This window comes from Camelina sativa, chromosome 3 (genome assembly GCF_030686135.1).
Source record: "Camelina sativa cultivar CO46 ecotype springtype chromosome 3, ASM3068613v1".
Lineage (NCBI taxonomy): Eukaryota > Viridiplantae > Streptophyta > Magnoliopsida > Brassicales > Brassicaceae > Camelina > Camelina sativa.
Window position 1 is genome coordinate 11,670,202 of NC_141882.1, and position 12,500 is coordinate 11,682,701.

Here is a 12,500-nt window from a genome sequence, read left to right on the forward strand (position 1 = left end):
TTCTCATCAAAGTAAAATAACCTACATACAGTACACTGTAATTTGTATAACCCAAAAATCCTTGGATATATAAACTACATAACCTATACAAGCATTTCTTTTTTTTTTAACCTCCAAGACTTTCAAAAAGAGATATTAAGTCTTGAGATGGGGAAAACAAAGTAACAACTTTACATGAACTAAAAAGGTAAATAAAAACATCATATGACTCAACACTGGTAAACTGAGAAGCTCTTGCTTTTCCATAGAAAACTGAACGCTCTTCCCATTTTCTTTCTCGATGCTGATTTACACTGCGGTTTTGACTCTGTTACAGCGGCTGCAGCGACAGAGAATCCACCCTCCGGGCTTGTGACTTCTGTTTGCTGCGGTTCTGTGAGATGGGTTTGATCCCTTTGCCTCAGTTCCCTGAATAGTGTCAGTAGCTTCTGTGCTCTTTCCCTTCCTCGTTGAGTCCCGTTTACGGAAATAGATACCAAAGAAGGTATCACTCCTTCTTGTAATACCATCTGGCTACAGATCTCACTGTGATTGCATAATATCAGAAGCAAAGACACAGCTTGTTCTTGTTCATTTGATTCACCCGTGTCAAGAATGGTGCAGAGATTGCTTACAAGACCAGGTACTGAAACCATCTCGTCTTTTCCTGCCTCGTTCAAAACCAAGTTTAACAGAACAGCTAAGGACTTTTCTGTCCATCGTTGCTCATCACTGACGGTGAGTGATTGAAGCGCGTTTACAATGTCAGCAGATAGAAGACAAGGGATATTGGGAGGGTAGGTGGATAGGTGAAAAAGGGAGTGAAGGGCATCGACTTTGCACTGGACTTCAGTCTCAGTCCAAAGAAGATTTACCAAGAAAGGAACTGCCAGACTTGAACCTATTAAGGGCTTTGCTTCTTCAAGACACGAGAGGTTCAGATAAAGTGCGGTCACTGGACCGTGTGAATGTGGATTACAGAGCATTTCCTCTAGCAGAGGAATCATTCCTGATACTAGCATCAACTCCTTATTCCTGAAATTCCGAAATGAGATGTAGTTCTTTAGTTTGATAGGAATAACCCATATTTGGTAGTAACGCTCAACTGAACGTGTATAGCATAGCATATACTAGATACTTATGAGCTTTGATCACTGAGAGAAAAATACATGAAATCATTAGAAATGACGAATAGCAATATAGAAATCAAAGGAATACCTGTTGTTGTCCACAGCCAAGTTAAAAAGAGCCATGGCTCCAACTTTCTGAGCTGAAGCGTTATTTTCACTGAGAGCTGATCCCAGAAACTGAAGCAATGCTTCAACACACCCATTTTCCCCCATGAGAAATCTGGCCTCCTCGTCATCTTTTAGCAATACTCTTATTTGCTCAACAACTCGACCTTTCTTCCTTATGGTATCCACTGCACTTAAAGTGGTCAGCAATTCCGTACATCTTTCAGCAAGAGTAACTTGATCTTCCTGGTATTCTGATTCACAGGCTTCCTCTTTAATGGTTCCACTCTCTTCCAAAGGAACCACCTTCATATCTTTCAACTTACAAGAACCAACACCTTTTGCTGATCGCGTGTCGGTGGACTCGGACACAGACAATGCCAGCCTCCAGTAGTTAAGGTCTAGAGACTCAGGGGGTCCATCAGGGACCTGAACACCGTTCTGTTCACACCAGCTAGAAATGAGAGCTTTGACACAGTAATTAGGAGTCAAGCATAGATGAGAGAGCTGCTGGTGAGTTTTGGGACATGTGTTGTGTCCATCGCTAAACCATTTCTCGATACAGATTCTCTCATACGTTTGTCCAGACGCGATGATTACAGGGTCATACATAAGCTGCAAAGATATCGGACACCTCAGTTCTTCTGGCGGAACAGACATCTGCACAGATTTCCTCTGGTTATTGCATGATCTGAAATTGAAGGAACTCAGTTTTGACAGCTGCCGGTCAAAAGCACGACCGTGAGCATCGTCGAGAGAACCCTGAATAGTCGGTGAACAAGGCAATGAACTACTACCCTGTGAATCATTGTCATCCCAGATCTCACTTCTGAATAGCTTTGAGTATTTCCTCATGAGATGTAATAGATAAGCCACAATTGATTCTTTCCTCTTGTCATCCTCCATTCGAGCCCTCTCAATGAGTTTCTTGAGACATCTTCGCTCTGTGAGCGCTGCTCTTGAAGAAGTGATACCTAGTCTAGTAGCAGCTTGATGGAAAACCTCAAGTTCATTATTATCAGATGAGCTCTCAAAATTACCCCCTTGTTGCAGCAATCCAATGATTTGATCGCCAATTTCCTTCTCTGATGGATCAAGTGAAAACTCAGTGTTCTCTAATTCCATCAAAATCTCCACAAGCTGCAAAGTAGGATATACAGGTTTAAATAAAAAGCCCAGAACTCAAAGAAATATCGCTTCTCTGCTTTAAGTTTCCATCTAGTTGCCGTGAGAGAAGAAAACAAAATATGGGAACACAAAGAACTAGCTACCTGAGCTCCAATAGACTCTTGGACTATATCTTCAACACGCCTAAGGCTATCTATAAGAGAAGATTTCGCCTTCTCAAATTTCAAAACTACTGAATCCCCTGTTATAGCCTACATGTCAAACCAAGCTGGTTAGCTAGAATCTCAACAACAAGAACTGGATTAGTTCTAATGTCTTTAAGCCATAGATTACAGAAAAAGAAAAAAGAAAAAAAAAACTTACCAAATAAAGTTTACTAGATTCAGTGCAATGACGTAGAATGTTCTTCACTTTTTCTAAAACGACGTGAAGTGAACACAAAGCTTGAATCCCAGATTTGCTTCTCGGCCGAGCAGCTTCAAGCGACGGGAAGATAGAGATGATCTTGCAGTAGATCACTGAAAGAGCATTGCACATTTCTCCGTGTAGCTGTAACAAGAATCTGTGTTAGCCACTACCTTACACTTGCAGCCATATAAGTAAGTCGTTTTCACAAAAACACCACAGCTCTTTTTGTTCATCACACGACGAATCAAACGAAATCAAGAACCAGAAAGAGGGTATTAATTGAAAAAAAAAAGACGGATACATACCGACATCTAGATACAGGACACAAGAATTTAATGTCTTAGGGAGAACATTATTGAAAAGAGCAAAAAAAAAGTATGATTTAAGATACCTTGGCATCACCAGGAGCAAAGAAATTTTCTTCAACCTCATTAACATCCATTGCTTCAATAACTGAGCCGTATATAACTTATGTCAACAGCTCTGTCTCGGCTTAGAACTCAATACTACAAGATGAAAAAAAAGATCCAAATCAGTGAGGAGTTAACAAATAACCAATATATACAGAAGACAAGACAGATCAGTGTTTTATAAAAATGCAAATGTATTATTACCAGAGAAGTATATATAGGAACAGAGCAAAGAAGACGAAAAAAGCAACAAAAGCTGATTAGTTGAGGCATTTCAACAAACAAATAAGATGCAAAACTCAAAAGGAAGATTCTTGGTTGTCAAGAAACAGAGGAAATCAAAACACAAGAGCAAAACCCCTAAAACCAATCTGGGTTAATTTCCTCTCACACAACAAGTGTCCAGATGAACACACACACATATAAAAAAAATCTGTTTTTTGAATCGGGTGAAAGAAGAGAGGAGCATAAACGTACCAAAGATGAATCTTTTAAACTGCATCTGGTAGAAGTAGTAGACATAACAAAAGAGAAGTCGATCACAAAAACTCAAAAACAGAGAATCAAAAGAAGAGCATTTTAGTATATATAATGAAAATGATTTTTTTATAGATATATGTTGTTCCTTTGGGAGATTGCTGTTTCTGGGTAGTTTCTAGGAGGGTCTGATTTCACAAAAGTTTCTGAGCTTATCAAAAAAATTCTCGATCCCAACAATCAGAGAGAAGAGAGAGAGCTTTGGGCTATGGCTGATACCGATTGGAGTTTTTTTTTTTCTTTTCTTTTTTTTAGAAGAAAATAAATTAGTGGAAAAAAAGGAGAAGGAGAAGTTATTCTGAAGTCAAAATAAAGCCAAAACTTGCGAGTGGCAATTGCAAGGTTGCAAGTACACACCTACAGATTTGTTTTTAATTTAGTCCTTTGTTGTAAGAAAAAGATTCTGTTTATTCTTTAATTACTTTTTTTTAAATCAACTCCACTAGTTAACAAATCTAGTAATACAAAAATCATTTGTATTAGTAACGGTTATTATTAGGGGACAATTTTTTTAATTATTAGTTAAAGAAAAGGAAACAGCTTCTTAAGATATTCATAATTGTTTGGAAAAAGAAAAAGAACAAAAAAAAAAAAAAAGAGATACCTTATAATTTCGATCTCTCGGATAGTAGGATGTGATTATTACAGTGTTACCAGTTTTAAATTTCAAAATGCAAATGTAGTTTCAAATGTTTGTTCTGTTTTACTCCAAATCTTGAATTGAATCTGAAGTTATTATTCTTAAAAACTGTTGATAATTAATTACCAAAAAAAAAAATATATATGTCATGATAATCTTGATTTTTCTAATTTTATAGTAGATAGTTTCTGTTTTTGGTCGACTGGTAGTTGAAAATGAGTAAATAAAATAGTAATAAAAAAGTATATGATGTTGAAGAAACAGCTTTTGACATTTTAAGCTACACAAAAAAAAATATATAAATAAATAAACAAAGCATGGAGAAGGCTAAAGGAGGTAATGAGAGGTCCAATTTTCACCGACAATAACGTTTTATATATTGTGACAAAACACGTCTTTTATTATATTTATTCGAATATTTTTCGTCTAAATTAATCAATTTAAGTAAAGGTTCACCTATGTTGACGAGGACCTGTGGGCCAGTGGTCTAACCAGTCCCTTTGGTTGTCTCTCTGTCACCGTGTTCGAGAGTCGGTCGTCTCGGTTGGAAAAAAAAATGAAAGAAGAAGAACTGAAGAAGAGTCTGTTTCGTGCTCAGCCATATCTTTATTTTCTAAGCACATTGTCTAATGAAAACTGTTGACAATGATCATTCGATCGACGTCATAAAGACGACGACATATTACATGTTGGTAAACACGAAATAATTAAATTTTAGATGAACTCGAGACTCGATTCTAATTAATTTGTGGTAATTCGTATGTTTTTTTATTTCTTTTTTTTTGAGTCGCCCAGTCAAGTTAAATGTTGCTTTAAGCGAAATACATTAGAAGAAGCAAATAATGTAAACAAATGTTTGAATTTGTGTATGAGGGAGAGGGAGATTTGCCGACTTCGACGGCCGACACGCGCGGACAATACATGCATATGTCGGCTATTCAGATCTACATTAATAAATATCCTAAATCACATTACAATAATACCTTACTAATATTCTTTGAATCTTCTTTATTAATTTTTGTTTTTATGTGTTTTTCTATAAATTTCTTTGTTGTAAACCATGTTCGCTTTTTAAAAAAATGCTTTACCCCAAATATTGTAGTGACTATACATTATTTCTTCAATGTTCTGATTATAAAAACTAAAATAATGCAATTATAATATTGAAATTTTGTAAAGGCTAACGTTGTCGTCTAAGAAAAAAAATAATTTGAATTATCACTAATAAAATCACAAATTTTGTTGTTAAATAACATTTGAAACAACCATTTCACTAATAACGACACATACATCATACTAATAAATTTGTGAGCTTGGGTCTTGGGCAGTAGAAGCTGATAATCCGTTTTAAAAAATTTGGTACATTTTAGTGTTATATATCGTTACTTCGACTGAAAGATTACTATTATTCAGTATTTGTTAAAATTAGTTGAAGATCTCCTCTTCTTATTTATTCAAGAGACGTATCAAATAAGTCATTATAAAGTACTCTCGGAAAATTGTTCACGAGTAACAATTTAAACCTCAGATGTAGTCAATGATAAATATAATTATAAAATGGTTGCTATGAAAATTTTTAATTTTATAAATGTCTTTCACACAAACAGAAATACGCAAGGGCAGCTTAGTATGCTATGCAAGGACAGGTTGATCTGGTATTTAAAGACATCCATCTTACTCAAAACAAAACAAAAAAAAAAAACTTATTGGTCAATATGGTCACAAGGAGTCTTCATAAATAAATTTTCACTAGTTTGATACAACAATATAAAAGAGCTTCGAAGTTCTTTTTCTTAGTGTAGCCCCAAATATTCTTCAAACTTTTACATTTTCAAGATTTGGTAGTCACACTGCGAAAGAAAATCAGAATACTTATCACTTATGTTAATATGAAAAAGGCAAGTTACTTGAAGAAATCAAATTAATCATATGAGAATGAGAGCATCTCTATATCTTACTTTGTAAGAACAAGAAGAAGCTTACTTTGTAAGAAGCACATGGTGAAGAATCACTCAGTCGATCTTGATAAGTAAAAAGTTAGCACTAGAGGTTTTGCTTAGGAATCAAGTTTTGTATGGTATATATAAAAAAAAAAAACATCTCCCTCTGGCTTTTCATACAGCAGAAGCAAACGCATCAGCACAAAAGCGACTCCTAAACTTTACCAAATTCAGATGAAGTTGAGTGAGAGAAAGAGAAAGAGACCTAAAACTGAAGAATCAAAAGAGGAGGGAGATGCGGATGAGCCTTCACTTAAACTGGAAGCTTCTGTAGAAGAGTATGTGTCACTTTCACACTTGTCTTCAAAGCAAAACCTGCACCAATAGCACAAACTCTCATAACTCAGTTCCATGTGAAAAAGAAAGAAAAAACCATTGGAGAATTCATCCATCTGAAGATGGGTTCCCTTCAGACACCTATAGGAATGAGAAGTTCATCTCTGTTAGATACATCCTGCGGATATTTGCTCAGAGAGTTACAGGCAAGTTCGTTCAATGGTGCTTTTTTGTTTTTTTTTTTTTGAAGTAACAAGAGTATTTTGATAGATGGATATGGTCATTGTTTTTGTACACAGATGATATGGGATGAAGTTGGAGAAGATAAGTTTGAGAGAGAGAAAGTGTTGCTTGATATAGAGCAGGAATGTGTAGAGGCTTACCGGAGAAAAGTTGACCAGGCCAATGTTTCGAGGTCTCGTCTACATCAAGAGCTGGCAGAATCTGAAGCCGAACTCACTCACTTTCTTTTGTGCCTCGGTGAAAGATCAGTACCTGGAAGGGTAATTTCTATTCTTTAATATCCAATGTGAAGCAAAGGTTATTCAGTAACCAAAGCCAAAACTAAGCCTACATTTGCAGATAACATATCACAGATAACTTTGTTGTTATATTCTCTACACAGCCGGAGAAAAAGGGAGGAACATTGAGAGAGCAGCTGGATTCTATCGCGCCTGCACTGCGTGAGATGAGGCTAAGGAAAGACGAGAGAGTGAAGCAGTTCCGAACTGTCAAAGGGGAAATCCAGAAAATTTCAGCAGAAATAGCAGGTAGATTGACATATGAAGACTCTACTAGAAAGATAACCATAGATGACAATGATCTTTCTGATAAGAAACTCGAGGAATATCAGAACGAACTGCATAGACTCAATGATGAGAAGGTACATTAGCAATATACAATTTTGGGAACATGCCTTGCTTTTTACTTAACTGGCAGTTTTGGCTTATCAATCATGTTATCTTTGATTGTTTTGTCACACAAGAATGAGAGACTACAGAAGGTTGAAATATACATATGCGCCATTCGAGATCTATCAGCAACATTGGGAACAGAAGCATCAATGATAATAACAAAGATTCATCCAAGCCTTAACGACCTCTATGGAATATCCAAAAACATCAGTGATGATATCTTAAAAAAGCTCAATGGCACTGTTGTGTCTCTCGAAGAGGAAAAGCACAAGCGCCTTGAAAAGGTTAAAGCTAATTACACATGATTCAGTTTTCATTGTCTAGCATATTTTAGGGAACATAGCTTAACAATTACTCTGAAACACAAACCAGTAAAGAGAGATCTGACCTTTTACAAATGGCAGCTTCACCATCTTGGTAGAGCTTTATCCAACCTGTGGAATCTAATGGATGCATCTTATGAAGATCGTCAAAAGTTTTCTCACGTCATTGATTTATTGTCATTCGCTCCATCAGATGTGTGTGCTCCTGGCAGCATTACTTTGGACACAATTCAGCAGGTAAAGTATATAATGATGTAGTAGAAAGGATCCATATATACCAGTGATAGATGATGTTGACTGACTTTTCTTTCGTGAATTTTTTTTCCCAAGTCTGAGGCTGAAGTCCAGAGACTAGATCAACTCAAAGCAAGCAGAACCAAAGAACTTTTCTTCAAGAAGCAAAAGGAACTAGAGGAGACATGCAACATATCGCATATGGAGACTCCATCAACCGAAATGAGAAATATAACAAACCTTGTAGACTCTGGTGAGACAAACTGTAGCTTTCTCCAACTTACGTATCTCTTTATTACATATGTCAAACTCAATGCAGAGTTTTTATACTCTTATCTTAAAGGGGAAATTGACCATGTCGACCTTCTCACAACCATGGATGAAAAGATAGCAAGGGCAAAGGAAGAAGCAGCAAGTAGAAAAGGAATAATTGAAAAGGTTGATAGATGGATGTTAGCTCGTGATGAAGAGCGCTGGCTAGAAGACTATGACCAGGACGAGAATCGATACTCAGTAAGTAGAAATGCTCATCGAAACCTAAGGAGAGCAGAACGGGCACGCATAACAGTCAGCAAAATCACAGGTAATATTAAGCAGTTCCTTCGGATCCAACACTAACAAAGCTACTAATGACCATTTGGACATGAACATGCATTTTCTCAACTTAAGAAGGAAACCACACACTAACCAATAACCATATACTATGATATTCCCACCAGGATTAGTGGAGTCAATATTGGCTAAGACTAAGAGCTGGGAAGCAGAAAGACAAAAAGTCTTCTTGTACGATGAGGTAACAAACAAAACTTTATGCCTTTGTGAATAAGAAACTCTAAATTAGATAGAATAAATCACCTGTTAGTTCTTCAGGTGCCTCTTCTCGCAATGTTACAAGAATACAATAATCTGAGGCAGGAAAAAGAGGTGGAGAAGCAAAGACTCAGGGTTAGTCTTCTTCTCATAAATCCTAAAAAAAAACAAATCATGAATAGCCAACCAAACTGTACAAGAAAACATCTTAACTAGAAACTGTTTGACAAAAAAAATGCAGGAAATGAAAAAGATGATCATTCCACAAGCAGTAGCAGAGCCAGATAAATTTTATATGGCAAGACCAGCTAGCAGCAATCGTCGAATAACAAATCGAAGCATCAATGGTGGATATGGCAGCAGCACAAGTCCTATGAATCGAATGTATTCAGGAGGATTCAACAAAACTAGTAATTACACAGCACTTGGGACATCTATAAGAAGAGGAAACAGAAAGAGCAAGGCGTCAAAAATACCAGTCCTTAGGCTTAATCGTGACGAGACAAGTTCAGTTGTATCGCTGTTTACAGGTCCATTGTCTCCTTGAGAGCACTTCAGTTTTTTTACATGACTTTTCACATTCAAAAATAAAAGGATATTTCTCTGTATAACCAAACCAAGACTTTTGGAAACTGTGTGTTTTATTTATGAAACTAATCTTGAGGCTTCGAGCCTCCGCCACCTCCACTACCACAAATTCATATTTTCATGGATTGAGCTAGCTTCCATAATCTTTAACAGTGGTAAAAATTTCCGACATTTCGAGGGGAATGATTTATACTTGGGTAAAAATTGGATAAATCCCAATGTAAGGGCAAGAGTAATTAACTTGACTGGTTAGAGAATGAGATACCTGTAGACTCTGTAGTCAGCCTGCGTCACTACGCGACAGCTTCATAACGGCGCTGATCTGGGGGGTGGCGTGAAAGATCCACCGTCTTGAGTTTTGGAATTATCTCCGCTATATAGTTCTAAATAAAAGATTATTGCATTGGTTTATGTGTTAAACTTGTCTGGTGGTTTAGAGTAAAAGATTGGACACAAAATAAATTGAGAATCACCAGAAAAATTAGAGAAATATTAGAAAAATACTTACTCACCAGTCACATTTTAAACAATCTAATAAAATTATTTTCATTGAATTTTCTTTTGTCTTTTCTTATTGTCAATATTTTTCCCTTTATTTCAAAAGTAGACTTCTTTCTAAATTCTAACCTATAAAACCCCTCTTAATCAGTTATCTCTCTCTTTTACTCTAATACCACATTATACACATGTCAGACATCCAATGTATTACCCTTACTACATAAGTATTTTTTTTTCTTTGCTATGTAATAAAACCCTATTAATAAAAGTAGATATTACAAAACCCCAAAATAATAATTGCATATTCAAAAGTTGTAACTAAAAATAAATTAATGTACATGGTTTTGGTTACAAAACAGATTATGGTGACTGTTTGGGTTTATACCGAAACGTTAAAATCTACAGACTATTAAAAGTAGATATTATTAGATGACACCACTTGTATGTATTTCCGCGAGATCTAATATTGGTAAAACGTCCACATCGCAACTTGTACATTAAAAAAAAAAAAAAAAAAAAAAAATCCTTGGGGTTCTGATTAAAAAATTCAACACACAATTTAACGAGAGATTCTTGTCGTCATATTTATTTTCCTTTTCATTACTTTTTAAAGGTAGTAAATCGCAAAAGACTCACCAGCTATCCAATATATACCTTTCGTGCGAGACGTCAGACGAAGAAAAGTCTGAGTCACCAGCTCACCTCACCTCACCACATGGACTACTACTATATAGAGTTCAAGTTGAGACTAGTAAAATAAGCATTTAAAAGTTTTCAAAACGAGTTAGAAGTTATTTAATTAGTTTCCTACAAGATATATAAATATCTAATTATTAACATATATATATGATAAAAATGTGATACATATTCATATATAATGCCCGATGCAATCGGTGGGAAACCCCACAGTAACTAAAAATAACGAAACACGAGATGTAGATCCAAAACTGTCGGGACTAAATCAGATAATAAGTGAACCCTATGTTGTAAATAAGATTCCTCAAATAAGTAAAAAAGGGCAAAAGAGGAAAACAAAAAAAAGGGAGAGGGATACGTGTCACAATCTTAGCAAAACCTATAATCACCGGCGTCAACCGTAGCGTTCGCAGCCACCGGAGGAATAGCGAAATGCCATAACCTCCCGGCGGCGTTGACTCTGTACTTCCTGCATAAAAACTCCTCCGCGAAAGTCTTCTCCACCCTCCGGTTAACGTCGTGCAAAAACACGTGGGTGACTCCAGGTTTCTTCCGGTTCCTAGCCATAACCGCCGCCGAGAAAATCGCCGCCATTCTTCCCGGAGCTTCAGCGAAGTAACCTTTAGGAGCATCGACCATCAACAGATCCCACTCTGTATCGTAGAACTCATCGGGTAGTCCCGTGAGAGCGAGCTTGCACTTCTCGTTTCCCCGGAGATAAGACTTCGCCGGGTAACAGCTGGGCTCCTTCTTGTACGAGCGCAGAAGCGAATCGGCTTGCTGGAGCTGCGTCCTGTAACGCACGTGATGCGCACGCAAGAACGGAGAGTCTTTGGTCACTTTCTGGAACCATTCAAGATCTTCTTCCAAGAACAAGGTTTTGCCGCGTGGATTCAAAGAAGCCCACATGAGCGAGTCACGGCCGAGACCGAACACGAGGAAGTTAGCAGGAGCTAGCTTTTTCAAGATGTTGAAAGATATCGAGATCTCGGCCATGTTCTGCTGCGGGACGACGGTGGATGTAGCGTAGTGGACGATCGCTTGAAGCTGGATCGGGGTGGCTTCGTATTCAGCAGCCGCGGCAACCGCTCGGCTTTTGGCGCTAGCGGTGGAGCAGAGGAAGAGAGTTTCGTCAGCGGCTCGTATGAAGCTTGTGAAGAGCAAAGCACCGCCTACTAAACCAGCTAGTAAAACGCTGGTGATGATCCATCGTTTCTCCGATGGGATTAACGTGTTCATCTTTTTATTTCGATCTCAGATCTGATTTTTTTCTTTATTTTTTCTTTTAGTTTTATTTGTTTGGTTTCGATTTTGTGGTTTTGGTCGTTGAGAGACCTCGGATGAGAAAAATAGCAATGTGAAGAGGATTGGTCATCGGGGGACTGAATAGGGAATTGGGATATTATTTCTTGGAGATGGTCTGTTAAACGACACGTGTTCATATCCGACCACTGAAGTAGCTTTGGCTTAAGTGGATGATATGAGCAAGACACGTAACTGTGGATTATTCGAATTTTGAAAGAGGAAAAAAATATCTCTGGACATATGTTATTTTATTGGAGTATGGAGTTTCGTGCCCACTTTGGTTTAGGAAAGATGACGATTAATAATAATAACAAGATCGTTCATATGCCAAATATGTCCAATGTCCATACTCCATTACCGTTTCAGTTGTTTTCGTGCCAATACATATACTGGCCACTGGGTACGTAATCATTCAATCTACTGGTTTATCGATGGAGCACGGTTAATTTGTTTAACAACTTATTTATTACATGAATTTTGTGGATTTAGTTATCTGATATTCTTTTAAACTTTTCTCAA

At 37.0% G+C, this 12,500-nt stretch overlaps 3 protein-coding genes and 1 long non-coding RNA gene across 9 annotated transcripts; 1 reads left to right on the top strand and 3 right to left on the bottom strand.

Moving 5' to 3' along the window:
- Positions 1–41: 41 nt before the first annotated feature.
- LOC104776839 (U-box domain-containing protein 45) lies at positions 42–4,088 on the bottom strand. 2 transcript variants are annotated; one of them, XM_010500979.3, is made up of 6 exons: positions 3,638–4,088; positions 3,142–3,256; positions 2,706–2,891; positions 2,486–2,593; positions 1,198–2,354; positions 42–1,014 (listed from the first exon to the last, which is right to left on the bottom strand). In XM_010500979.3, the coding sequence occupies exons 2-6, from the start codon at positions 3,190–3,192 to the stop codon at positions 210–212; spliced, it is 2,307 nt and encodes a 768-aa protein (XP_010499281.2). In that variant the 5' UTR covers positions 3,193–3,256; positions 3,638–4,088; the 3' UTR covers positions 42–209. The 2 variants fall into 2 exon arrangements, with proteins under 2 accessions (XP_010499281.2, XP_087359194.1); XM_087503068.1 differs by having other exon boundaries at positions 3,365–3,711.
- A 1,902-nt stretch (positions 4,089–5,990) lies between these two features.
- Positions 5,991–9,574, bottom strand: LOC104776843 (uncharacterized). Of its 4 annotated transcripts, XR_015591647.1 has the most exons (10): positions 9,371–9,574; positions 9,108–9,265; positions 8,940–8,990; positions 8,325–8,621; positions 8,129–8,187; positions 7,916–8,055; positions 7,188–7,341; positions 6,997–7,108; positions 6,321–6,652; positions 5,991–6,187 (listed from the first exon to the last, which is right to left on the bottom strand). It is a non-coding gene; the product is annotated as an uncharacterized LOC104776843 (long non-coding RNA). The 4 variants fall into 4 exon arrangements; XR_015591644.1 differs by lacking the exons at positions 9,108–9,265; positions 9,371–9,574 and having other exon boundaries at positions 8,940–9,077; XR_015591646.1 differs by lacking the exons at positions 9,108–9,265; positions 9,371–9,574 and having other exon boundaries at positions 6,296–6,652; positions 8,940–9,077.
- On the top strand, positions 6,650–9,575 carry LOC104776842 (65-kDa microtubule-associated protein 8). 2 transcript variants are annotated; one of them, XM_010500980.2, is made up of 10 exons: positions 6,650–6,819; positions 6,913–7,116; positions 7,239–7,496; positions 7,599–7,811; positions 7,932–8,087; positions 8,181–8,337; positions 8,428–8,667; positions 8,804–8,877; positions 8,955–9,029; positions 9,136–9,575. In XM_010500980.2, the coding sequence occupies exons 1-10, from the start codon at positions 6,736–6,738 to the stop codon at positions 9,439–9,441; spliced, it is 1,767 nt and encodes a 588-aa protein (XP_010499282.1). In that variant the 5' UTR covers positions 6,650–6,735; the 3' UTR covers positions 9,442–9,575. The 2 variants fall into 2 exon arrangements, with proteins under 2 accessions (XP_010499282.1, XP_087359278.1); XM_087503152.1 differs by having other exon boundaries at positions 6,656–6,819; positions 8,181–8,667.
- Positions 9,576–10,803: 1,228 nt separating this feature from the next.
- LOC104776844 (arabinogalactan O-methyltransferase 1) lies at positions 10,804–12,214 on the bottom strand. Its single transcript, XM_010500981.3, has one exon. The coding sequence runs from the start codon at positions 11,913–11,915 to the stop codon at positions 11,046–11,048; it is 870 nt and encodes a 289-aa protein (XP_010499283.1). The 5' UTR covers positions 11,916–12,214; the 3' UTR covers positions 10,804–11,045.
- Positions 12,215–12,500: the final 286 nt, after the last annotated feature.